We start from the raw sequence: 25170 nt of genomic DNA, 5'->3' as shown, positions 1-25170 counted from the left end.
CTGCTTAAAATACTCCAATGGTTTCTCATCATTCTTGGGATAATATCTAGGGTTCTTTGTCCTCTCCCCTTTGCTCACTATAGTCTAAGCAACTTGCCTTCTTCTTCTTGTATTTCTTGAATACAGTAATCCTGCTCATTCCTTAGGGCTTTAAACTGGCTATTACCTCTAGATGTTTCTTAGAAATTTCTTGTCATTCAGGTCTCAATTATCGCATCCTCAGAGAGTCCTTCCCTAATCAATCTAGAGAGTTGCCACACACTGTTTGTCATGTCACCTGCTTTAATTTCAACATATCACTTAATCTTTGTATGATCTTATTTATTTTTTTTTCTCTCTCTCTTCCAAAATAAGTTCTATGAGAGCAGAGACCTAATACCCTGCTGAATATGGAGGACCTGATAGGATACCTGGCAGAGAATAGATGCTTAATAAATGCACATTGAATGAATGAATTCAGGCCCTCACAATTTTTTTTTTTTTTTTTTTTTTTTGGAGACAGAGTCTTGCTCTGTCACCCAGGCTGGAGTGCAGTGGCACGATCTCGGCTCACTGCAACCTCTACCTTCTGGGTTCAAGTGATTCTTCTGTCTCAGCCTCCTGAGTAGCTAGGATTACAGGTATCCACTACCACACTTGACTAATTTTTGTATTTTTAGTAGAGACAGGGTTTCACCTTATTGACCAGGCTGATCTCAAACTCCTGACCTTGTGCTCTTTCCGCTTTTGCCTCTCGAAGTGCTGGGATTACAGGCGTGAGCCACCACACCGGGCCCCCTTACGATTTCTTACCTGAACTTGCAGCTGATTAGTCAGTCTCTCTGCCTTCATCCTATATACCCTTGGTAAAATGATATTTATAAAGCACAGATGTGATCAGAGATCTCCTATATACATCATTCTGTATGGGCTTCCCTAATGTCAGTAGAGTAAAATTCAAACAAGGACACACAAGGTTTTCCATGATTTGATTTCTTCTTCTCTCTCTGGACTTGTTTTCAGCCAGTTTCGTCTTCCAGTCGTTACATACTGCTTGTCTTTAAATCACTGAACTCTGTTGTACCTCTCTGCCTTGGAACATGCTGTACACACTGCCTCTTAAAATGCCTCTCTCCTTTGACCAGCTGCTTACTGCCTTCTCATCATTCAGGACTCAACTTAGAAGTCACTTCCTTTTGAACATTACCTTGTCCTTCTCAAGCATGGTTAGACACACTTTTATGTTTCTACTATACCTATTATGTAATTTTGGTTATTCTCCCACTGTAATACTAGCATTATGTATTTGTCTTCTGTCCACTAGTGACCTTAAGCTCTTTATGGGAAGGGACCATGCTCTATTTATCATTGTGTTCCTGTAGGCCTGCACAGTAACTGATTCATAGTAGATACATAATAAATATTTGTGGAATAAAACCAAGGAGCCTCAGAATGTATCTTACCTGAGATGTGGGTTACTCCAAAATACTGACCCAGCTTCTTTTCTGGTAGAAGCAGGGCGAGTTGGAAGAAGAAGATGAGAATCTTCCTATCCAAGAAGTATCCTTTGACCCAGAGAAAGCTCAGTGTTGCCTAGTGGAGAACGGACAGATTTTAACTCATGGCAGTGGAGGGAAAGGATATGGATTGGCATCTACAGGAGTAACTTCTGGGTGCTATCAGTGGAAGGTATGTAGAAAATCTAAGTAATTTTTAGCATTTTGTCTTTTAGTCCTTTTTTCCCCCAGGTTCTTATAATAAATGTGTAGAAAGACTGAAAAAAAAAAATCATGATATGTAAATGTTCTATTATTATGTAAGATAATATAAATGGAAACCAAGTGAAGGATATACAGGAACTCTGTGCTATTTTCGTAACCCTTATAATTCTAAAGTTATCTCAAAAAAATTTTTTTTTTTTTTTTTTTTGTTTGTTTGTTTGTTTGTTTTTTTGAGACGGAGTCTCGCTCTGTCACCCAGGCTGGAGTGCAGTGGCCGGATCTCAGCTCACTGCAAGCTCCACCTCCCGGGTTTACGCCATTCTCCTGCCTCAGCCTCCCGAGTAGCTGAGACTACAGGCGCCCGCCACCTCGCCCGGCTAGTTTTTTGTATTCTTTAGTAGAGATGGTGTTTCACCATGTTAGCCAGGATGGTCTCGATCCCCTGACCTCGTGATCCGCCCGTCTCAGCCTCCCAAAGTGCTGGGATTACAGGCCTGAGCCACCGCGCCCGCCCAAAAAATTTTTTTAATGGATGTTTAAAATCATGCTGTAGCCCTCCCATAAGGAGTCACACAGAACACATTTTCCTCTACCAATGAAAATGAAGCAACGTGTGTGATGTTTTTGTCTAGGAAAGCCCGTTAGAGATTCAGTGCCCACAGTTTTTATAGGGAACTGTTCATATTGGTGCCCTCTGCCTGACATGTACTAAAATTTTAGATTCCCAGAAGGAAAGCTAGTATTTAGCATAAACCATATTGTTCGTACAATCTAGATACAATAAGCCAGCCTGTATCAGTTGGGTAAAATTTTTATCAGTATAGGGGACTGTTTACCAGTCAAGTTCCCCCATGCCAGCCAAGGGCCAACATTGCAAGCAGGCATTTCTAAGGATAGTAGTCTCTGTTGTGTTAACTCCTCCTTTTGCACAGTCTACTCCTTTATCTCTTGGGCATGGTGTATATACAGTAAAACTATCAATAGGACCCCATGCAGCAGGATAAGACAGACCAGTAATATTGACTTCGCTTATGCCTTTTAAGGGTCCTAGACTTAGCCAGTTACAACAGATCTCATTAACCAACAGGTCTATCTTAAAAAGCCATGTGGCTTCATTCTTAAGCTTTTGTCTTAACTTTTAAAATGTAGATTAGGCATCATTTTAGCACAGGACAACTCTGGCCAGTCCAGGACTGAGGTATTATCATGATAAGGTGCACACACAAGAAATATAATCCCTTAGGGCATATGTGTTGTCCTTGGAAACAAAGAGTTTATAATTATTAGGGCATCTCTAATCAGAACATATAATAGGCAGCACAGGTTAACATGACACCAATGTCACCTGCCCCCATAGGGCCTCCCACTCTGTGCTCCCAGTTCAGTCTGAATAATTAAGTTGAGTCTTGGTTTCAGAGGGACCGTCTGAAAGCAGTCAGTTTTAAAGGATTTTGTTTTCTGTGACATCATTCCTGTCTCAAGAGTGTGGATGACATCTCGAGGTGTTTGGTGGAAATTGCGGGAACTGGAGCCACCCACTGTTGTCTTTTGACAGACTTGACAAATTTGATGAGAAGCTCAGCAGTCAGTTTGAATTTAAAGTGCTCACAGCAGCTTTTAAGACAAAATAGTTTTGTTTTCTTTTGTTTGTTTTTGTTGAGATGGAGTCTCACTCTGTCGTCCAGGCTGGAGTGCAGTGGTGGTCTGATCTTGGCTCACTGCAACCTCCGCCTCCCGGGTTCAAGCGATTCTCCTGCCTCAGCCTCCCAAGTAGCTGGGACTGCAGGCACCTGCCACCACGCCTGGCTAATTTTTTGTATTTTTAGTACAGACAGGGTTTTGCCATGTTGGCCAGGCTGATCTCAAACTCCTGACCTTGGCTTCCGAAAGTGCTGAGATTACAGGTGTGAGCCACCACACCTGGTCCAATAGATTTTTTTTCCCCCCTAGAAGATAGAGAACTTTTAGGAACAGTTCTGAAAAACAGATCATTAATGCCCTCCCTACTCCTCCATATTTTCCCAAGTCTTGAGTTTTTGTTTTTTCTCTGTATGAAATTGAGTGTCCCATTTAGTAATTACAACTTTAAATTTTTTAATTTTTAAAAATCATTTTTTATTTTTATTTAGACCTTTTGTCCAGAAGGATTGGATGCAAGAAGAAGAGTTTTCATACAAAAACATTTGCATATACAACTTAACCAGAAAGGTTAGGAATTGGCCAGGACAAAATTTCAGTTACAGTTTATTTTTTTCAAAATAGGTTTATAAAACTTTCTGCGTCTTTCATCCTAATCATTTATCCAGTGAGCAGTCTGGAAAAGATGAGTTTCTTTCTGGAAACAGTTTTATTTAATAAACTGCCTTATTGGTATGTGTTATCAGGAGAAAAGTGAGGGATGCAGAGTCAAATGATCAGTCCCTTGTTGCAGACTGCAACTATTCTAGAAAGCTTAACATGTTGGGATGTCACCTAGGGGGTGTTGAGAGTACAATCTCTTAAAGAGTGGATGGAAGTATATTGCTCCCAGAAAACAAGCTCTTTTCATGGATACCTGCAAGAGACCTGGACAGTCCAGCCAGCATCCAAGATGTTTTTCAGACTTTGTGGCCCCACAGAGGGGGAGTGTTCCAAATCCACAACAGTCCCAGATATTGAGTTGTGTTCATTCAGCTCGTGCCTGCTTTTAGCTGAGCACAACTCACTTTGGGTTGAAATAACCTAGAGCACACAGTGTCAGGTTTTAGCTTAGAGTCAGGTCCAGGCAATTAGAATGTGTGAGTTCAGGATTCCAAGCCATCAGCTTTTTGGGGCAGCAGTTAAATCTAGACGGAGCCAGTTATGGGGGCATGTGCCTGTAGTACCAGTACTTGGAAGGCAGAGGCTGGAGGATTGCTTGAGCCCAGGATTTTGAAGCCACTGTGAGCTCTTGTTTACACCACTGCATGCCAGCTTGAGTAACAGAAGGAGACCCCATCTCTTAAAAACAAAAACAAACCCTAGATGGTGTAGGACCTGACAATAGTGTTTTAAGTCCAGCCTTGTAAACAAGGCTTTTCTAAGCTCTGTTTGCTTGTCAATCTTGGAGTCCAAATTGACCCACTCAAAAATATGTACCTAGGCTAGAAAGTCATCAGGCTGTAAGTGTTAGACATATGATTTTATAAGAACTCATTGGCCACTGAATGTTTTTTAAAACTAAAAGCACATCTCTGTATCTCCATCTAGAGCTTGCCTCTCTTTTATTTTATCTCCATTTTCCCAGAGGCTCCAATAGGAAAAAATCATAGCAAAAACCCACCAGTTATAGACACTTGTTTTGTTTCTAAAATAGAGTTTAAATTCCAATCCACCCACCGGTGACAAAAAAGCAAGTAAGTTATGTCCCACTAATATGTTTTTCTTTTGGAGCTTTCTCTGATCAGGATGATACTTTAGCACTTATGAAGTTACAAGTTTGTAACATTTTGCATCTTAATTTTTTTTTTTTTTTTTTTTTTTTGAGACAGAGTCTAGCTCTGTCACCCAGGCTGGAGTGTAGTGGCACAAGCTCGACTCCCTGCAACCTCCACCTCCCAGTTTCAAGGGATTCTCCTGCCTCAGCCTCCCGAATAGGTGAGACTGGAGGCCCGTATCACCATGCCTCGCTAATTTTTGTGTTTTTAGTAGAGATGAGGTTCCACCGTGTTGGCCAGGCTGGACTCGAACTCCTGACCTCAAGTGATCCGCCCCCCTCGGCCTCCCAAAGTGCTGAGATAACAGGCGTGAGCCACTGTGCCCAGCCTTTGCATCTTTTTTTTAAAATCATACTTCCAGATGTAGTCGCCACAAAACAAAGCTGTTTTTAAAAGTTTTCTTCCTCTCTTCTCACATCTTAAGTTTACTCAAACCTCTAGCAATCAATTTAGCATTTACAAGGTCCATTGTGGCAGGGGGAGAACCTGCTGTAGCAGTAGCAGCAGCCCAGCTTAAGAAAATAGCTGGAGTAGTTCCTTTTTATTCTTGTTTGTTTGTTTGTTTTTGTATATTTTGTAGAGATGGGGTTCTTGCTGTCTTGCCCAAGGTAGTCTCAAACTCCTGGCCTCAAGTAGTCCTCCCTCCTTAGCCTCCCAAAGTGCTGAGATTGCAGGTGTGAGCCACTGCACCCACACTCAAAGCTGTCAGGGATTTTTGAACCCTTTCGCCTCCCACTGGAGGAGAGAGCAACTACAAGCTAATTTTTCTACTCTGGTTCATCTAAAGCCCACTTGTGGGAATATTGGGGCCCTTTCTCTTCAGGAAAGAAGTTGTTCCTGGAAGAAAGAACAGCACAGTTTCTACCTGAGCTGCTTTTTTTTCCTAACTTTAGCTAGCAAGACCAAGAGCATCCGGGGTAGCAAACCAACTCTCTTGTGGTTGGATTTATCTTAAAAATTGATAGGTAACTTTTCCCCTTCACAACAGATAGCAGCTCACCTTCTGTTTCACACTATGTGTAACTACATAGCCACCTAGGTACCAGAGTTTTATCTTTTCCTTTCGTCTCTTTCTTTTTCCCCAGCAATATTTAACTATGTTCTAGTGCATCAGGGTTGTTCTAGTGAATCTCATTGCTGCCACTGCTAAGTCATGAGTCCCCAAGACCACCCTCACATTCAGAGATTCACTAGAAGGACTTGTCAGACTCCACATGTTGATACACTCATGATGGAGACTTGCTATAATGCTGCAGTAAGGATATACCCAGATAATAAGGGAAGGACACAGGTGAGGTATGGAAGAATCCATGTATAGGCTTCCTTCTGTTCTCTCCCTCCCATGAGCACAAGTGCACAAGCTTTCCCCAGCAAGAAAAATAACGTGTGTGATGTTTCTAGAGAACCCCATTAGAGATTGAGAACCCAAGGTTTTTAATGGGGGCTGGTCACGTAGACACCTTCAACCTGACATGTACCAAAATTTCATACTCCCAAAAGGAGAGCAAGTATTCAGCATAGACCACATTGTTTGTTTAAATGTTCTAGGTTAGTGAGTCATGTTTGTCACTTAGGGGAAGTTTTTTTATTTTGTTTTTTTTTTTTTAAATCAGTGTAAGAAACTTTACTAGTCAAATTCCCAGATACTAGCCAAAGACCAGTGTTACAAGCGTGACTTTTTGAAAATAGTAGTAGTCACACTAGGTGTAGTGACTGATGCCTGTAAACCCAACACTTTGGGAGGCCGAGGTGGGAGGATTGCTTGAGGCCAGGAGTTCAAGACCAGACTGTGTAACAAGACCTCATCTCTACAAAAAATAACTAGCCAGGCATGATGGTGTACACCTGTAGTCCTAGTTACTCAGGAGACTGACGTAGGAGAATTGCTTGAGTCCAGGAATTTGAAACTTCAGTGAGCCATGATCACGCTACTATACTCCAGCCTGGGAAACAGAGTGAGATCCCATCTCTTTAGAAAATTAAAAACAAAACAAAACACCTAGTCTCAGGCTTGCCATATTAACTCTTTTTCTAAACCAAAGTATATGCAAGAGAGTAGTTAAAATCTATATATAAAGAGTTAAAATTTTTCGTTAATTTCTGGACTAAACATACTTCCTCAGCTTCATTATTAAATTGTAAGTTAGAATTGCTTATTTTAAATACTGTAGATATTCAAAGGTTATTCTAAGTATTCTGCAAGATAAAGAATAAGTTTGTTTTAAAATCTTTCTAAATTGATGCGATTATTTTCATGTTATTTTCACTTATGCTGAAAAGAACATGTTTCCATAAATGCATTAGTATTATTTATAAACATATTCTCAGTATTGGTTAATGCAGTTAATAGTATATAAATATATTTTTTGAGTATTAATGAATATCCCACTTTTATTTTAGTTTTATATTGTGAAGGAAAACAGAGGGAATGAAGGCACCTGTGTTGGAGTTTCTCGCTGGCCAGTACATGACTTTAACCACCGCACTACCTCGGATATGTGGCTCTATAGGGCCTACAGTGGTAACCTCTATCACAATGGAGAACAGACTCTCACATTGTCCAGCTTTACTCAAGGAGATTTCATTACCTGTGTGTTAGATATGGAAGCCAGGACCATTTCTTTTGGGAAAAATGGAGAGGTACCGACACCCATTCGCAAGCATTACATTTTTCTTGTTTCTATTTATAGTCAACTTGGTTATTTAAGTGCCATTTATTCAATTTATAGATTATCTACTCATCTCTCCTTTCTCTCTAATACTTTCTGGTTCTTAAAATATTTATTAACAATAAACAGAAGATAGTTAAATGCCAATAAGATTTTTCAAACAGATGAACACATTATGATAACTTATTATATGTAGAATTTTCTTGGTTAGCAAGGTTAATTGAGAATTTGATCTAGTAACTTTTGTTCTGTCTCGTAAAAGCTTTCAGTTCTAATGTGGTTAGATACTATCAATTTAAACAATTTCTATTTCCTTTTTCTTTTCCTCAACACTGCCACACTGTAGGAACCCAAATTAGCTTTTGAAGATGTGGATGCAGCAGAGTTGTACCCATGTGTGATGTTCTATAGTAGCAATCCAGGGGAAAAGGTAATGAAGTCTCAAACCTTTATTTAAGAATATTTGTTACTTTATTGTTTAGCATCAGATGGAGTTTATAAATATAATAAGCTATTTCTTCTGCCATTAAAAGTACCTGACTTAGGTAATCCATTCTTCTAGAAGAAGGTTACTTTCAGAAATTGACTTTATGATGTATTAATATTAAGACACTATTTCATGTTCTGGCAATTTGAATACAGTGAGTCAACTTTCAAACATATGTGCAGTCACAAGAACTATAGGAACTAGTTTAGAGATAATCTAATTCATTGGCAATTATGGATATGAGAGAGAAATCTAGACATAATCTTAAATGTAATAAGATGCTATCAGCTGAATAATAGAAGTTCTAGTCATGATGAGGAAACTACCTTTCATGCAGCTGGGAGAATTTTCAGGTGTTGTAGATGGTGTGAATTTGAACTTCATGACAACAGTATTAATAGGATACCCTCCATTGTAAACTTTCTTTTTCACCTCATCTAAAACCCAGGCAGAGAAAAACTGTGATCTCCCTGTGCTGGTGGGTGGATTTTTTTTTTCCCTACTCCATCCTTTCACTTGTGGATGCATAGTACAGCTTAAGTCAAGTCTCGAGAATTTCTAACCATTATGTGGTAGAAAGCTTTCAAGTTATATCATGTGTAATATTTCCATAATGAAATTGCTGGACCTGGTAAATTCTAACAAAAAAAATTACCTTTTCTGTGTTTTTAAAAATACATATTTTTAATGTCAAGGAATTATAATTTAAGGCTGGCTGGGAACTGTTTCTTAGACAGCCAGGCAACCAAAACTGAACTGGAGATGAAGTAAAGATGCAGCCCAGTGCCTGGTATCATCCATTGCCCTATGTAGGTTTGCAGCCCAAAGTAGTTTATGTCATGTTCTGGTTCAAATTTTCATGTTATTTTCACTTATGCTGAAAAGAACATGTTTCCATAAATGCATTAGTATTATTTATAAACATATTCTCAGTATTGGTTAATGCAGTTAACCAATGATGGCCTGGTGCTTTCTGCCGTCTGTGAACCTTGAAAAGATTCATTCAGCCTTAGACTATGTATCAATCAATTTATTCTGTCTAGAAGGCATTTTTGATAAATTTTAGAACCTTTGAGAAACACAATACTAACAGTCGTTAACTTTTTTTTAACATTTACAGTGTGACTGGCACTGTACTAATAGGCACTTTATGTGCATAATCTCATTTAATCTTTAACTGTAGGAGACAGATGCTATTATTAGTGTCAGTTTTTAAATGAAAAGCTAAGACTTAGAATGATTAAATAATTTCCTAAGATTATACAGAGTTATTACTTGAAGCCAAGTTTTGCTGCTCTTTTAACTTCTGTGTCTTATTTGCAGTGTGTATCCAGATTGTGACTATTCCAAATGTTCAGATGTATGATTTTACTTTTGCACCCCTTGAACAATGTAAAATGTCCAGGACTCATTATTCTAGAGTCTTGAGGATGAGAAAGAGTATATCCTTAAGGCTTATTTTAGACTAAATTGAGTCAGTCACATAAGGCTTGGTCTCTATATTCATCTTTCAAATTGTCCTAGCATCTCTGGAATTCATGAGTTACAGGAAATTTAAACAGGGCAGCTTATTCCAGTGGACCATACTACTACTAACTTCAGTGTATCTGTAACATTTCCTTACTCTTTGGGGGCAAGTTGGTGTATAATTCACAAGTATGAAGAGACCAAATACTAGTTCAACATGGGATTCTACATGTTAGAATTTATAGTGTCTAAGAAGAACTATTAATAGCATATGTTTTCCACCCTCTTTACTTTTATATAGGTGAAAATTTGTGATATGCAGATGCGTGGCACACCCCGAGACTTACTTCCAGGAGACCCTATTTGTAGTCCAGTAGCAGCAGTGCTGGCTGAGGCCACTATTCAACTCATCCGTATCCTTCACCGAACAGACCGTTGGACTTACTGCATTAACAAAAAAATGATGGAAAGGCTGCACAAAATTAAGATATGTATTAAAGAGTCAGGTCAGAAGCTAAAGAAAAGCCGCTCGGTTCAGAGCCGAGAGGAAAATGAAATGAGAGAGGAGAAGGAGAGCAAAGAGGAAGAGAAAGGTAAACATACTAGGCATGGCCTCGCTGACCTCTCAGAGCTGCAGCTGAGGACTCTTTGCATAGAAGTGTGGCCTGTGCTGGCTGTGATAGGAGGAGTTGATGCTGGTCTTAGAGTTGGAGGTCGGTGTGTTCACAAGCAAACTGGGCGCCATGCCACGCTGCTGGGAGTGGTCAAAGAGGGCAGCACGTCTGCCAAGGTCCAATGGGATGAAGCAGAAATTACTATCAGGTATGATCTGTTGAGTTACACTTTTAGCAAACGAGTATATAATGGTGAAATAGACCATTGCCTGTCGACAGTGAGTAATTACGTATTTTAGGTGAGCTGCCAGTTAACTTTTAAAAATATTTCTCATGCAACTAGGTGTTTGTACTGTAATTTCTTAAAGGAGAATTTCCTAAACCCATGTTCTTTGAAATACTTGTGGGTTTTAAAAATACATAGTCGTTTTGTTTTGTTTTGTTTTGGGGGAAAAATGGTAAGCTCATTAGTTTATATGTTTAAGTGGGATTCTTCTTCAAATTTTTCATTTGGTTTTTTGCATTTTGATCATTTCCGTTACACACTGGCATAGTAAAAAGCCAGCCAGCTAATCTGTTCATTGCATTTTGTGGTTGCAAGGCTCTGAATATTGGATATGAACGTTTGATGGACTGAAATTAGGCTTTGCATTATCAGTAATTTTAAGTATTCTTACTTTTTGTAAAACCCCTTATTTCTGTCCCCTTAATGCAAACATTTTGAATAGATGTGAAAATTACATTTACTTGACTCAAACAGGGTATTTAAAAGCATTTGGGTGTGTTTGCATTCAGAGAGGATTTGTGCAAAGTACAAATTTCGTATGTTTACAAGGAAATGCAGGGTGAGCATCCCAAATCCAAAAATTTGAAATCCAAAATGCTCCAGTGGGTATTTCCATTGAGCATCATGTTGGTGCTCAGAAAGTTTCGGGTTTTCACTCGAAGGAGATGCTCACTGGGGCATTTCAGATTTTGGATTTTTGGATTTGGGATGCTCAGCTGGTAAGTACAATGTAAATATTCCAGAATTTGGGGAAAAAAATTCTGAAATCCAGAACACTTCTGATCCCATGCATTTTGGATAAGGGATACTCATCTTGTCAAGTATCTTCTTTGATAAGGAGGACTCATTTATCTAATGACTCTACATAATTGTATCATTTGAAAATATGGATTTATCGGTGATATTATATAACTGTTCATTACACTGCCCAATGTGATTCCTGTAAAGTTACATGTTGATATGACATAGAACAATATCTTTTTAAATTTTATTTTATTTTATTATTTATTTTTTTGAGATGGAGTCTTGCTCTGTTGCCCAGGCTGGAGGGCAATGGCACAATCTTGGCTCAGTGCAACTTCCGCCTCCCGGGTTCAAGCAATTCTCCCACCTCAGTCTTCCGAGTAGCTGGGATTACAGGCACCTGCCATCATGCCCAGCTAATTTTTGTATTTTTGTAGAGATGGAGTTTCACCATGTTGCCCAGGTTGGTCTTGAACTCCTGACCTCAAGTGATCCATCTGCCCTGGCCTCCCAAAGTGCTGAGATTACAGGCATGAGCCACTGAGCCTGGCCAGAACAATATCTAAAACAGTGGTTCTTTGTGGTTTGGGAGTGGTACTGTTTCAGAATTTAGTGAACGCTATGGATCATCTTAGCCAAAAAATACATATACGTAAACTTTACACACAATTTCAGGGGTTAATGGACTCTACCTTCCTCTCCATTCTACCAAGCTAAGAAACCAATGACAACTTTACAGAGTGACATGGAAGTGTCTACCTTTCCTCTCATTCTTTGCCTTGTTTCAGAGAGGATTTATGATGCCTTGTTAAGATGCATACAGTAGGCAGGGCTTGCTGGCTTAATCCCAGCACTTTGGGAGGCAGAGGCAGGTGGATCACCTGAGGTCAGGAGTTTGAGATCAGCCTGGCCAATGTGGCGAAACCTTCTTTATACTAAAAATACAGAAAATTAGCCAGGCCTGGTGGCACGCGCTTCTAATACCAGCCACTCAGGAAGCTGAGGCAGGAGAATCTCTTGAACTTGGTAGACAGAGGTTGCAGTGAGCCGAGATCATGCCACTACGCTCCAGCGTGGGTGACAGAACGAGACTCCATCTCCAAAAAAAAAAAAAAAAAAAGATGCATACAATATAGAAAAATAAGTAAATTAATAAATTAAAACAAGAAAAATGAGCCTAGAGGAAAATGTGATTAGGAAGGTAATATAGAACCAAGATTTTAGGTTAGAACAACAAAACTTTATACTAGCAAAAGCTTTTTATTACATTTTGTATAATTATATCATTCTTAAACTTCAGGAAATTCTTGCCAATATCAGGAAATATGTAATTATATTTTGGCTTAAACTATAGAGACATTAATTGAGACTACAAAGTAAACTTTTTTATGAAATGAAGTCCTCTCTGAAATAAGTTACAAATAACCGTTTATAAACTAGATTATACAAATTTTCTGAATAGCTTACATCAAATTCTATCCGACGAACCTCCTGTTTTTGTAAGTAAAGGTGTACAGCCACACCCATTTGTTTAGTTATATCAGTGGCTGCTTTTGCAGTATGATGGCAGGGTTGAGTGGTTGTAGCTGAGACTGTGTGCCCTGCAGAGTCGAAAATATTTCCTCTCTGGCCCCTTACGGAAAGTTTGCTAACTCTTGACATACGTTATATATTAATGAATATTCTTATTTGAAAGCACATGCACATCTCATTGCTTCTGCATTTAGCATCACATCTCCCCATTTTCTCATAGTAGACTCATTTTTCTCTGTGTTTGTAATGATTTCTCTAGTTTGTGTAAATTATTCTCTGTATTGTGTACATGATGCACCTTATTTTGTCTACATTATTTTCCGTACCTTCCTCCTGTCTTTCCCTCACTTGCTTCTTCCTGTGTCATTCTGATCTTTATTAAAGCTTCCCAACTTTTTGGTCGCCTAGTGATACTCCATTGTATAATCTGGAACCCTGTGAACCATTGCCGTTTGATGTGGCGCGATTCCGAGGCCTGACGGCTTCTGTGCTGCTGGACCTAACATATCTGACTGGCATTCACGAAGACATGGGGAAACAGAGCACCAAGCGCCATGAGAAGAAACACCGACATGAATCTGAGGAGAAAGGGGATGTTGAGCAGAAACCTGAGAGTGAATCCACTTTAGATATGCGAACAGGCCTAACATCTGATGATGTCAAAAGTCAGGGTACCACAAGCTCCAAATCAGAAAATGAAATCGCTTCATTTTCTTTAGATCCAACACTGCCAAGTGTGGAATCCCAACATCAAATAACAGAAGGGAAAAGAAAAAATCATGAACATATGTCCAAAAACCATGACGTAGCCCAGTCAGAAATCAGAGCAGTCCAGCTGTCATATCTTTACCTCGGTGCTATGAAATCACTTAGTGCCCTTCTTGGCTGTAGTAAATATGCTGAGCTGTTGCTGATACCAAAAGTTCTGGCTGAAAACGGCCACAACTCAGACTGTGCAAGTTCTCCAGTTGTTCATGAAGACGTGGAGATGCGAGCAGCCCTGCAGTTCTTGATGCGACACATGGTGAAGCGAGCAGTCATGCGGTCACCCATAAAGAGAGCATTGGGATTAGCTGATCTCGAACGAGCTCAAGCCATGATCTATAAATTAGTGGTTCATGGGCTTTTGGAAGACCAGTTTGGGGGCAAAATTAAGCAAGGTATGTTATCTGATTTTTTTTTTTTTTTGCTTTTGTGCTGTTTAGATTATGTTCATAATTGTCAGAGGTGATACATTCTGAAAGTGATTTGTAAAAAAAATCTTTGGTCAAAGCAATTTTCACGTCACTTTTTCTTTAAGGAAAACAGTTCTTTTTTGTTATTTTTATATTAGTAATCTTCTGTCTATAATTTTGCTATTTTAAACCTGTACCACTGTTAGGACACAGCAATTATTACTACATTTTGTAAAACAAAATTTAATTCATACCAAAAAATGTATTTATTGATCTGACTCAAAATACATAGTATTCTGGCAAGCGCAGTGGCTCACGCCTATAATCCCAGCACTTTGGGAGGCCGAGGCGGGCAGATCACTTGACGCCAGGAGTGCCTGGCCAACATGGCGAAACCCTGTCTCTACTAAAAATACAAAAATTAACCGGGCATAGTGGCACGTGCCTTTAATCCCAGCTACTCAGGAAGCTGAGGCAGTAGAATCTCTTGAACCCGGGAGGCAGAGTTACAGTGAGCCAAGATTGTGCCACTGCACTCAAGCCTGGGCGGCTGAGCGAGACCCTGTCTCAAAAAACAAACAAAAGCGAAATAAAATACATGGTATTCTGATATCTTATCAGAGACATTTTAAAGGAAATTTTGAAGTATCTACTTTCATAGACTGCATATTGCATGTTAAAAAAAAAAAGCCCCTGTTTTATCTTGTATCCTCACATTTGGGGAGAATGTGAATTGAGAAATAAAAATGAGATTAGTTCAGTAAGTGTTTATTGAGTGCCTACTATGTGTTGGGTACTTTCTTAGGTTCTGGAGAGGCAGCAGTTAAAACAAAGTCCCTTGCCTTCATGGAGTTTATATTGTTCTTCCTTCTCTCCCTTCTTCTTTCCCTTTTTGCTCATTCCTTTTCTTCTTGACTTAGCTTAGAGAGTAAGTAGAGAGAGAGAGAGAGAGAGAGAGAGAGAGACATGGTGTACATAAGTAGGAATGTGAAGATCATGATGATTGTGAAGTAGTGTGGCTTTTTATCAAACTTAATAGAATTACTTGTCTTTGTAGCAACTCATATTTTAGTTATGTTTATTTGTAGGCTTCCTTAACAGATTAAAACATAACGTATATATGTATAAATACTTTGTAAACTTTTAGACATGTTAACTAAGTGGGTTTGTTAATGAAATTGTCCTTTTTAAAATGTGAAGTTTCTATCTAGGTTTTTGCTCTTCTTGTATTTATATGCCTTTATCTTTGCCTATTTGTAGATTAAAGATAGGCATCAAAATGAAAGTGTGAAGGAAACACAGTTTTAATGATTGGATACCTTAGAGAACCTCTTGTCAGATCTTACAACCAAAAGTGAGACTTTTTTTGTTTTTAAGAGAACCCTCTTCTCTTTTTTTTTTTTTTTTTTTTTTTTTTTTTTTTTTTTTTTTGAGACGGAGTCTCACGCTGTTGCCCAGGCTTGTCAGATCTGCAAGCTCCGCCTCCCAACCAAAGCTGGGTGACCGCGCCTGACTTTTTTTGTATTTTTTAGAGACGGGGTTTCACTGTGGTCTCGAGAATCCGCCCGCCTCGGCCTCCCAAAGTCTGGGATTACAGGCTTCTCTAAAAACAGAAATGTATAATTACAAGAGCTCATTACAATACTGCCTGTAGAGTCTGGAACTAATGAGTACAATAGTGAATACAAAGATGTATATATGTAAGAATATTTTTTTCTGTCAGTCTTTCATAGAAATTGATGCTTGTGAAATATATTTAGAAACTTTTAAATTAAAAAGGTAGAAGTTTTTTATTCCCACTGTTATTTTTGAAAAAACAAATCCTTACTACTTTCTTAACCTTTATTTTGGTTTCTAGAGATTGATCAACAAGCCGAAGAAAGTGACCCTGCCCAGCAGGCACAGACACCGGTTACTACTAGCCCATCAGCCTCAAGCACGACCTCCTTTATGAGCAGCTCTCTGGAGGACACCACAACTGCCACCACTCCAGTCACTGACACAGAAACAGTGCCTGCATCCGAGTCCCCTGGAGTGATGCCTCTTAGTCTTCTCAGGTAGAGAATTTGATCCTTAATGTCTGCCATACTGATGCCTATGTTTCTGAAGGCACAGTTGTCCTCTTATGAATAGTATGCCCAGCTGAATCTTGGTGTTCTAGAGCTAGAAAGAACTTAAGAGATCATATAGTCAAGCTCATTTTACTGAAGTTGGAAATGTCCCTCAGAAGTTTAATAACTTACCCAAAATCTCACAGCCAATTAGTGGTGATCCCAGGTCTAATCAACTGTGGTGCTGACCAGCAAATACTCTAACATTCTGTCTCTTACCATGATCTTTTTTTTTCCCCTAAGTTTTTAAGTATTTTTTTTTCCTCAAAAAGTAAATACTTGTATTTTATTCTTTTTTAAAAATTTTTATTTATTTATTTTTTTTGACAGAGCCTTGCTCTGTTGTCCAGGCTGGAGTGCAGTGGCGTGATCTTGGCTCACTGCAAGCTCTGCCTCCCACGTTCACGCCATTCTCCCACTTCAGCCTCCTGAGTAGCTGGGACTACAGGCGCCATCCACCATGCCCAGCTAATTTTTTTGTATTTTTAGTAGAGATGGGATTTCACTGTGTTAGCCAGGTTGGTCTCGGTCTCCTGACCTCATGATCCACCCGCCTCGGCCTCCCAAAGTGCTGAGATTACGGGCATGAGCCACCATACCTGGCCTGTATTTTTATTCTCAAAAAAATTTCAAGCAACTCTGCTTTTCAAACAAAAGAGCATGTCTTATGATGCTTCTTCAGCCAACTCTATTTTAATAAGTTTGTAAGTTTCAAGTGATGCTTACTTACTTAAATTTATTTTTGCTTTAATTTGCCAGATGTATACACAAATGAAAACTTTTGAGAGAAGAACCTTCAGGGAGAGACTGTTTTGTGAGCTCTCTTAACTATGACTTAAGTGAAATAAGGGAAGCAGAATGGTTAGCCTCCCTTTTTTTCTTTCCCCTCTTTCCTTAGTTGAGAAGACATTATGATTCCCACTGTGTAGACTAACATCTTAAACAGTGGAACAGGGTAATGTCTTTTGTAGTGATTCTCAATTTTTGGTGTGCCCAAGAGCCAACTGGGAAACTTTTTAAAGCTCTAGGGCTGTATCCTTTAGCAAGTCTGATTCAGTAGGTCTGGTGGGGCTCATAGTTTACATTTTAATTAAGTTTCCCTAGTGATTCTGATGTAGTGACTTCAGTGTACACTTTGAGAATTACTGCTGTGGTCTTGTGCAGGAGTACAATCCTAGTAGCATTTTCAGTCCCCACATACCTCCTACTTCTTAGCTGTCTCACTGGAATAACAGTTTCAGGAGGTGCATCTGTTCAAGGAATAAGGAAGATAGAGGAATAATAGGTCATTCTTTTTTTTCTCTCTCTCTTTTTTTTTTTTTTTTTTTTTTAAGAGACAGCATCTCACTCTGTCACTGAGACTGGACTACAGTGGCATGGTCATAGTTCACTGCAGCCTCAAAGTCTTCTAGGTTCAAGCCATCCTCCTGCCTCAGCCCCCTGAGTAGCTGGGACTACAAGTGTACCACCATACCCGGCTAATTTTTTTTTTTTTTTTTTTTTTTTTTGAGACAAAGTTTCGCTCTTGTTGCCCAGGCTGGAGTGCAATGGCATGATCTCGGCTCACCGCAACCTCAGCCACCTGGGTTCAAGCGATTCTCTTGCCTCAGCCCCCTGAGTAGTTAGGATTACAGGCCTGTGCCACCACGCCCGGCTAATTTTTTGTATTTTTAGTAGAGATGGGGTTTCTCCATGTTGGTCAGATTGGTCTCAAACTCCCAACCTCAGGGGATCCACCCACCTTGGCTTCCCAAAGTGCTGAAATTACAGGTGTGAGCCACCATGCCTGGCCCCTGGCTAATTTTTAAAAATTTTTTTGTAGAGACGGGATCTTGCTTTGTTGCCCAGGCTTATCTTGAACTCCTGGCCTCAAGTGATCCTCTGGCCTCAACCACCTAAAGTATGCTGGTATTACAGGTGTGAGACACTATGCTTGCCTGATAGGACATTCTAATATGTTTTTTAATCCCTTTGGCAATTACGGAATTCAAGGCGTCCACACAAAATCAGTAGCATCAGTGACTCCTTGTAACCTTTTCAGCTCTTACTAGTGTGGACATGGGATTCAGTGGTAAAATCATGCCCCCCTGCTCCCATAGGCATTCACCAGGACTTTTGACTTCTCATTTCTTCTGTCTTCATTTCCCTGCTATTGGCTGGGACTTCATTAGAGTTGTACTTGGCTCTTACTGGGCAGACATCATTTAGTAGAGGAAAAACCAGGGAACTGCTGCTTCCTGTGTGTATACCATTGTATTACTGACTTGGTAGACAGTACATTTTTGATACTTAGAAAGTTCCTAGTTCTTTTGGACAAATCTGAGGAGTAGTCAGTGTGGATCTTCCTGGACTTTATTCTCTAACCACTGTTCACATTTCTCAACTGAAGAGGGGTTCTCCCCCCATACCTTTCCCCGACTGTGCTCCACATTCTCAACTGAAGAGGGGCTGCCTGCCCGTACTTTTCCCCGACTCTGCAGCTGGCATATCATTCATGTACTGTTTTGCAGTTGTGCTAGGTAACTAGACAGTTACCTTTTCTTTCCATAACTTGCCTGTAAACCATTACTTTCAATCCACATGAATAATTTCATGACTAGCTTGTGAGTTTATATTAATATTTAAAAGTAACTGCAGGTTACCTATATTTAAAAGCCTTCTTTGCACTCTATGTATACCAAAATAGCCCTCTCATCTTGGTATTATAATCGAAGGAAAGCTCCATGAAGGCAGGCATTTTTCATCTATTTTGCTAATGGCTATATTTCCCCTATCTGCTGTGTTGCTGGCATTTTGCTGAAAGAATCAAGGTTTTATTACATTTATACTGAAAGTACCATATGAGATAATCATTTTTAAAACTGAGGAGTTTTTCTCCCCACCCTCCATTAAATTATAGCTAACCTGTTTAGTCTTCCAGGTTGCATATTCTTATTAAACTATAGCTGACCTGTTTAGTCTTCCAGGTTGCATATTCTTCTACAGGAAGATTGTGATATGTATTATTTTGTAAATTGGATTTTTATGCTAACCACTGTTATTTTCTTAAAGGCAAATGTTCTCCAGTTACCCAACTACCACTGTACTTCCCACACGTCGGGCACAGACTCCTCCAATATCATCGTTACCCACCTCTCCTTCTGATGAAGTAGGAAGGAGGCAAAGTTTAACTTCTCCTGATTCCCAGTCAGCAAGGCCAGCTAACCGCACAGGTGCGTGTGCTGATATGCATTATGATATCCAAAAGTTGACATTCCAGATGTGTGGGATTTCATTATGTGGGCATTTTGTTTTGTCTTCACAGAAAGTAAAATAGTGATTTTAATGAAGGGGAACTGCCCCTTTAAACTGAGCTATCATCTTCATTTTGAAGCTGTGGATTGAATTACGGCCATTTGGGAGAGAAATAATGTGCTGTACATTAGTCATATCAGCTCCTCATTTTTCCCAATCTAGCCATTTTTAGTGTTGTAAATTTCCCTCTAAGTACTGCTTTAACTGCAACCCACACATTTTGAAATGCTGTGTTTTCATTTTCATTTAAAGTACTTTCTAATTTGCTTTTGATGTCTTCTTTGCCCTCTGGACTATTTCAAAGTATGTTATTTAGTTTTCAAATATTTGGGCGATTTTCTAGATATCTTTTTATTATTGCTTTCTAATTTTATTATTATCAGAGAACATATCTTGTATAATTTGAATCACTTTAAATTTATTGAGACTTCTCTTATAGCCTAGAATATCATCTGTTTTGGTAAATATTCCAAGTGCATTTGAAAAATATGTGTATTGTGCTGTTGTTGAGTGTTCTATAAATTGTTTAGCAGGCTCAAATTGGCTGATAGTGTTGTCCAAGTCTTCTAGTTACTGATTTTTTTGTCTACTTGTTCTGTCAATTATTGACAGAGTGTTGTTGAAATCTGTGATGATAGCAGTGGATTTTTCTATTTCCTCTTTTCAGTTCTTGTTTCATATATTTCAAAGCTCTGTGTGTAGGTTCATAAACATTTAGGATTCTTATATACTTTTAATGAATAGACCTTTTGTTATTATGAAATGTCTTTATTCTTGGTGATATTTTTTTGTCCTGAAATCTGCTTTGTTTGATGTTATTATAGCCACTCATGCTTTTTAAAAATTGTTAGGATGGTTTATCTTTACTCATCATTTTACTTTTAATCCATTTGTGTCTTTATATTTAAAATGGGTAAAGTCAGCATGTAGTAGTTAGGTTTTGCTTTCTTTTTTTTTTAGGAGGCAGCCTCTTGCTCTGTCCCCCAGGCTGGAGTGATCTTGGGTCACTGTAGCCTCAACCTCTTGGGCTCAAGCAGTTCTCCCACCTCAGCTTCCCAAGTAACTGGGACTACAGGTGCATGCCACCACACCCAGCTAATTTCTGTATTTTTTTTTGTAGAGACAGGATCTTACTATGTTGCCCAGGCTGGTCTCAAACTCCTGGCCTCAAGGGAGTCTTGCTTTTTTTAATCCAGTCTGCTGTTCTCTACCTTTTAATTGGAGTGTTTATGCCTTTTACATTTAATGTGATCATTGATATGGTTGGATTTAAATGCACCTTTTTTCTATTTTGTTCCACCTGTTTTTTGTTCTCTTTTTCTTTTCTACTTTCTTTGAATTAAATGAGTTTTATTATTCCATTTTATCTTGTTTGTCGGCTTATTATCTATACCTTTGACCCTTGAACATTGCAGGGGTTGGAGCACCAACCCTCTGAACAGTTGAAAATCTTTATATAACTTTTGACTCCATAAAGATGAGAAAATATATTTACTATTCATTAAGTGGAAGTGGATCCTCATAAAAGTCTTCATTATAGTCATATTCCCATTGAGTAGGCTGGGAAAAGGAGAGACTAGTCTTGCTCTCCCAGGAGTGGCAGAGGCAGAAGAAAATCCATGTATAAGTGGACCCAAGCAGTACAAACCCATGTTGTTCAAGTGTCAACTGTACTTTGTTTTATATTTTTAGAGATTACCTTCTGGTTTATTGTATACATCTTTAATTATCAGAGTCTACCTTAAAGTGATATTGTATCACTTCATACATAGTTAAAATAATAATTTTACCACAGGATGATTTTATTTTCCTTTTCTCATCATTTATACTTTTGTTATCATACATTTCACTTTTACACATGTTATAAGCTCCATAATAAATTATTATTTGTTTTGGATAGTTTTTATAGCTATATCTTGTAATTCATTCATCTTTTCTTCTGCAGTGTCTAATGTTCTGTTAATCTCCAGTGTATTTTTCTGTTCAAACACTGTAGTTTTCATCGGTAGACATTTGATTTGTTTTGTTTTTAAATCTCATCTTCCATGTCTATTTCACATGCTCAGTCTTTCCTCTAACTTACTGAATATGTGAAATAATAGTTGATTCTCATTAGCAATAGTTATGTTCTAAAAGGTCATTATGGACACTGAATTAGCAAATACTGAACCGTTGCTCCTAGGAGAAGTACAGGATTAAGTTCCTGTGAACTCCTAGTTACATTTCTGTCATCTGATCATTATACTGTATAATCTTGTTTTATGCATCCTTCTGTTTGAAGATACCACAATTAACATATACTGTTTATTCACTAACAGTGAGCTCATGGCCACCAACACTATAGCTCATCATGAATGAAGGTTATCTAACATATATATTTTCTCCATAAGGCACATTACAGCTTCCTTGTGCTTAGAAACACTAGACAACACTTTAGCACTATGCTTGGGGCCATTTTAATCAGGGAAATCACCGACCAAAAGCACAAAAATGCAAAGAGTGTAGCATTAAGTAGACTATGAAAAGGACACTTGTTTTTCACATAAGAGCTGAAACATGAAGGCAGAGCATCACCTTGTTGAACCTTAGCTGTGAACACATGTGTTGAGGGACTAAACTTTTTAGTCCTTCTGCATATGTCACAAATGACTACAAAAGTACGTGAGTATTGATTTTGAGATTACAAATAAATTTTATTGAGTACACAAATTTGCAAATATGGAACTTAGACGAGGAGTGGGATATTTACATATTCTTATAGTACCTCTACACAAATCTTTACTAAGTATAACATAAATGGATGTTAGTAAAACTGGGATTACAGGCATGAGCCACAGTGCCCAGCCACATATTCTGAGTAGAGGAAAATTTCATTAAACTTGAACAATACTAGGAAATTGAGGACTGTGAAGACACTTTTTATTCATGGTATCTAGTGATATTTAGGTTCTTATTTCTCTTCCTTTTGTCTCAGCGTTGTCAGACCCAAGCAGTAGACTTTCAACTTCTCCTCCTCCTCCAGCAATTGCAGTTCCCTTGCTGGAAATGGGGTTCTCTCTTCGGCAGATTGCCAAAGCCATGGAAGCTACAGGTACGATAAGTTTTTATATATCAGTGTATACAGATATGAGAAGTCCTAGCTTATTAAAGACAACATAATTTTTAAGAGGCTATGAAACTTGGTAAGATTTTTAACACTATATTTTGTTACAAGAGCATCATAGCAAACACTCTTAAACTGGTAACATAAAGACCTAATTCTTTGCTCAAAGTCAGCATCAGACTGTTTTTCCCCTGTATAGGTGCTCGGGGAGAGGCTGATGCCCAGAATATCACTGTCCTTGCCATGTGGATGATAGAGCACCCTGGGCATGAGGATGAAGAGGAGCCCCAGTCGGGCAGCACAGCAGACTCCAGGCATGGAGCAGCCGTTCTAGGCAGTGGCGGGAAGTCAAATGATCCCTGTTATTTGCAGTCACCTGGAGACATACCATCAGCTGATGCTGCTGAAATGGAGGAAGGTTTTAGTGAAAGGTGAAATTCCAGTTCCTGTACTTTTGTTCCATGTGTTATAAATTTCAAAGCCCCATTTATTATATATCCCTTCATAAATGCTTCTAATTGTATGTAAAGTTGATAAATATAGTTATATGAAAAGATGGGCATTTTAGTTACAAGTTTATATTTCTGTGAAGGGTAGAAGTGATATGACAAGTTTTAATTTGAACAGGTGTTTTCATGCCAGAAGGAATTTCATAATTTTTGTATAAAATTGTACTGAAAAAGGAAACAAAACAAGTTTATTTTGAAGTAAATATGCTAATAAAATAATTTTATCTCATACAAGTGATATTAAATCGAGTATTCATGTTAATATTGGACCTTGATTTAATGTATTTGATAGAATTGAACTTTTTTTTTTTTTTTTTTTTTTTTTTTTTTTTTTGAGACAGAGTCTCACTCTGTCGCCAGGCTGGAGTGCTGTGGCACGATGTTGGCTCACTGCAAGTTCCACCTCCCTGGTTCAAGCAATTTCCTGCCTCAGCCTCCCAAGTAGCTGGGACTATAGGTACCTGCCACCATGCCCGGCTCATTTTTTGTGTTTTTAGTAGAGACAGGGTTTCACCGTGTTGGCCAGGATGGTCTCGAACTCCAGCCCTCGTGATCCACCCGCCTCAGCCTCCCAAAGTGCTGGGATTACAGGCATGAGCCACCGTGCCTGGCGTAGAATTGGACTTTTAACTCTTCTCTGTGTAATATTTATATTTTCATCTCTTGTATAGTTTTCAATATCTGGTAGAAGATGCCCCTTTAAGTGTAAAAAGATTTCTGTGATAATGCCTATCCTAAAATGAGATGTAATAGAGTATCTTATGAATTCTCCCTAAAAATCTTCTTTCCTTCATCACTTCTTATGACTTTAGATCTTTTTTTTTTCATTTTAACTATGGAGCCATACAGTAACCAAGGCTTGTGTCCTGTATGGCACGCAAGCTTTTTCCAACAAGCTCAGTGAATGTTTTCATAACATATTTCGAAATACCTGTTTTTCCTAGGCAAGGATTCTCAATCATTTCAAATTTTAAGTATTTAATCATTTAGAATTTAGTTAAGGTCATATTTGATCTCATTTAAATTTGAGCTGCATTAAACATCATTTTGTTGTTGGCAGAATTCAAAATCAGATAGTTATTGCTCATGTCACAGGAAATGATATGTGTATAATTGAACTGTACAGGGATAAAGATGTGTTTCACATTTTATCATAAACATATTTTATTCTCAGTGAGAATAAAGTAACACTGCAAGTAAGCTTATACCTATGCTTTCTTTTCATAATGGTTTTTAAAAATTTGTGTTGCTTTCTCACTTGCACTTGTAGCCCTGATAATTTGGATCATACAGAGAATGCAGCTTCTGGAAGTGGACCATCAGCTAGAGGTCGCTCAGCAGTAACGAGAAGGCACAAGTTTGACTTAGCTGCTCGCACATTGCTAGCAAGAGCAGGTAATTGTATGTTTCATATCCTTTTCTTTGTGAAAGATCTTATTTTGAAAGCAATATAAAGGCACATTAAAGAAGATGCAAACTAATGATACTAAGTGCTCAGTCCCTCCACATTAACAGAATAGCTATTTGGATATCATTTTCTATGCATTTACATAATTTTATTTAAATCATAGCATACATTCATAGGCTTATTTTAAGTTCCCCTGGGTGCAGAAGTCTATACTGGCCACTTGTAGATTTTGAGAAATTATATAAATGCTCTTCCTTCTGCTCTCAGTCAATTATAATTTAAGAAGTGATGATGCATGTTTAATATTTAGCATCAGTGGTAAGAAGGAGCTGGAAAGGGCACTGTGCCAAAAAAAGTAGGCACTGGCTTTTCAGATGTACTACTCTGTGGATGTTAGGGCTTCACTGCTAGGTAAGGACCAGATTCCCTCATTACATTAGTAAAGTCTAGGATTATGTTCTGGGCATGTAAAATATAAATTATAAGGAATATATTTTCCAAATCAAAAACTTGAATATGTGATTTGTCAAAACAGAATTTGATCATTGAAATACTAGAACATAAGTAATGATTCAGTAATTTATGGGAACAGTGAGAGAACTTGAGACCATCCTA

The 25170-nt window shown here is 38.5% G+C and overlaps 2 protein-coding genes across 9 annotated transcripts in view; one reads left to right on the top strand and one right to left on the bottom strand.

The window, feature by feature from the left end:
* Positions 1-25170, bottom strand: part of SNX1 (sorting nexin 1) — a 631233-nt gene that overhangs the window by 462136 nt on the left and 143927 nt on the right. The gene's annotated exons all lie outside the window — the stretch shown is intronic.
* Positions 1-25170, top strand: part of HERC1 (HECT and RLD domain containing E3 ubiquitin protein ligase family member 1) — a 222915-nt gene that overhangs the window by 146381 nt on the left and 51364 nt on the right. For 6 of the 8 annotated variants that reach the window (XM_050795890.1, XM_050795895.1, XM_050795889.1 and 3 more), the window contains exons 34-43: positions 1492-1668; positions 7556-7795; positions 8171-8254; positions 10080-10600; positions 13340-14115; positions 15989-16187; positions 19293-19453; positions 22510-22626; positions 22838-23069; positions 24418-24542. In XM_050795890.1, coding sequence (XP_050651847.1) covers positions 1492-1668; positions 7556-7795; positions 8171-8254; positions 10080-10600; positions 13340-14115; positions 15989-16187; positions 19293-19453; positions 22510-22626; positions 22838-23069; positions 24418-24542 — 2632 coding nt within the window. The remainder of the gene's footprint in view (positions 1-1491; positions 1669-7555; positions 7796-8170; positions 8255-10079; positions 10601-13339; positions 14116-15988; positions 16188-19292; positions 19454-22509; positions 22627-22837; positions 23070-24417; positions 24543-25170) is intronic. The other 2 variants (XM_050795891.1, XM_050795894.1) reach the window with 2 other exon arrangements.

The sequence above is a fragment of the Macaca thibetana genome, chromosome 7 (assembly GCF_024542745.1).
Source record: "Macaca thibetana thibetana isolate TM-01 chromosome 7, ASM2454274v1, whole genome shotgun sequence".
NCBI lineage: Eukaryota > Metazoa > Chordata > Mammalia > Primates > Cercopithecidae > Macaca > Macaca thibetana.
The sequence above is the reverse complement of the archived record's forward strand: the minus strand, read 5'-3'. Positions and strand labels throughout refer to the sequence as shown.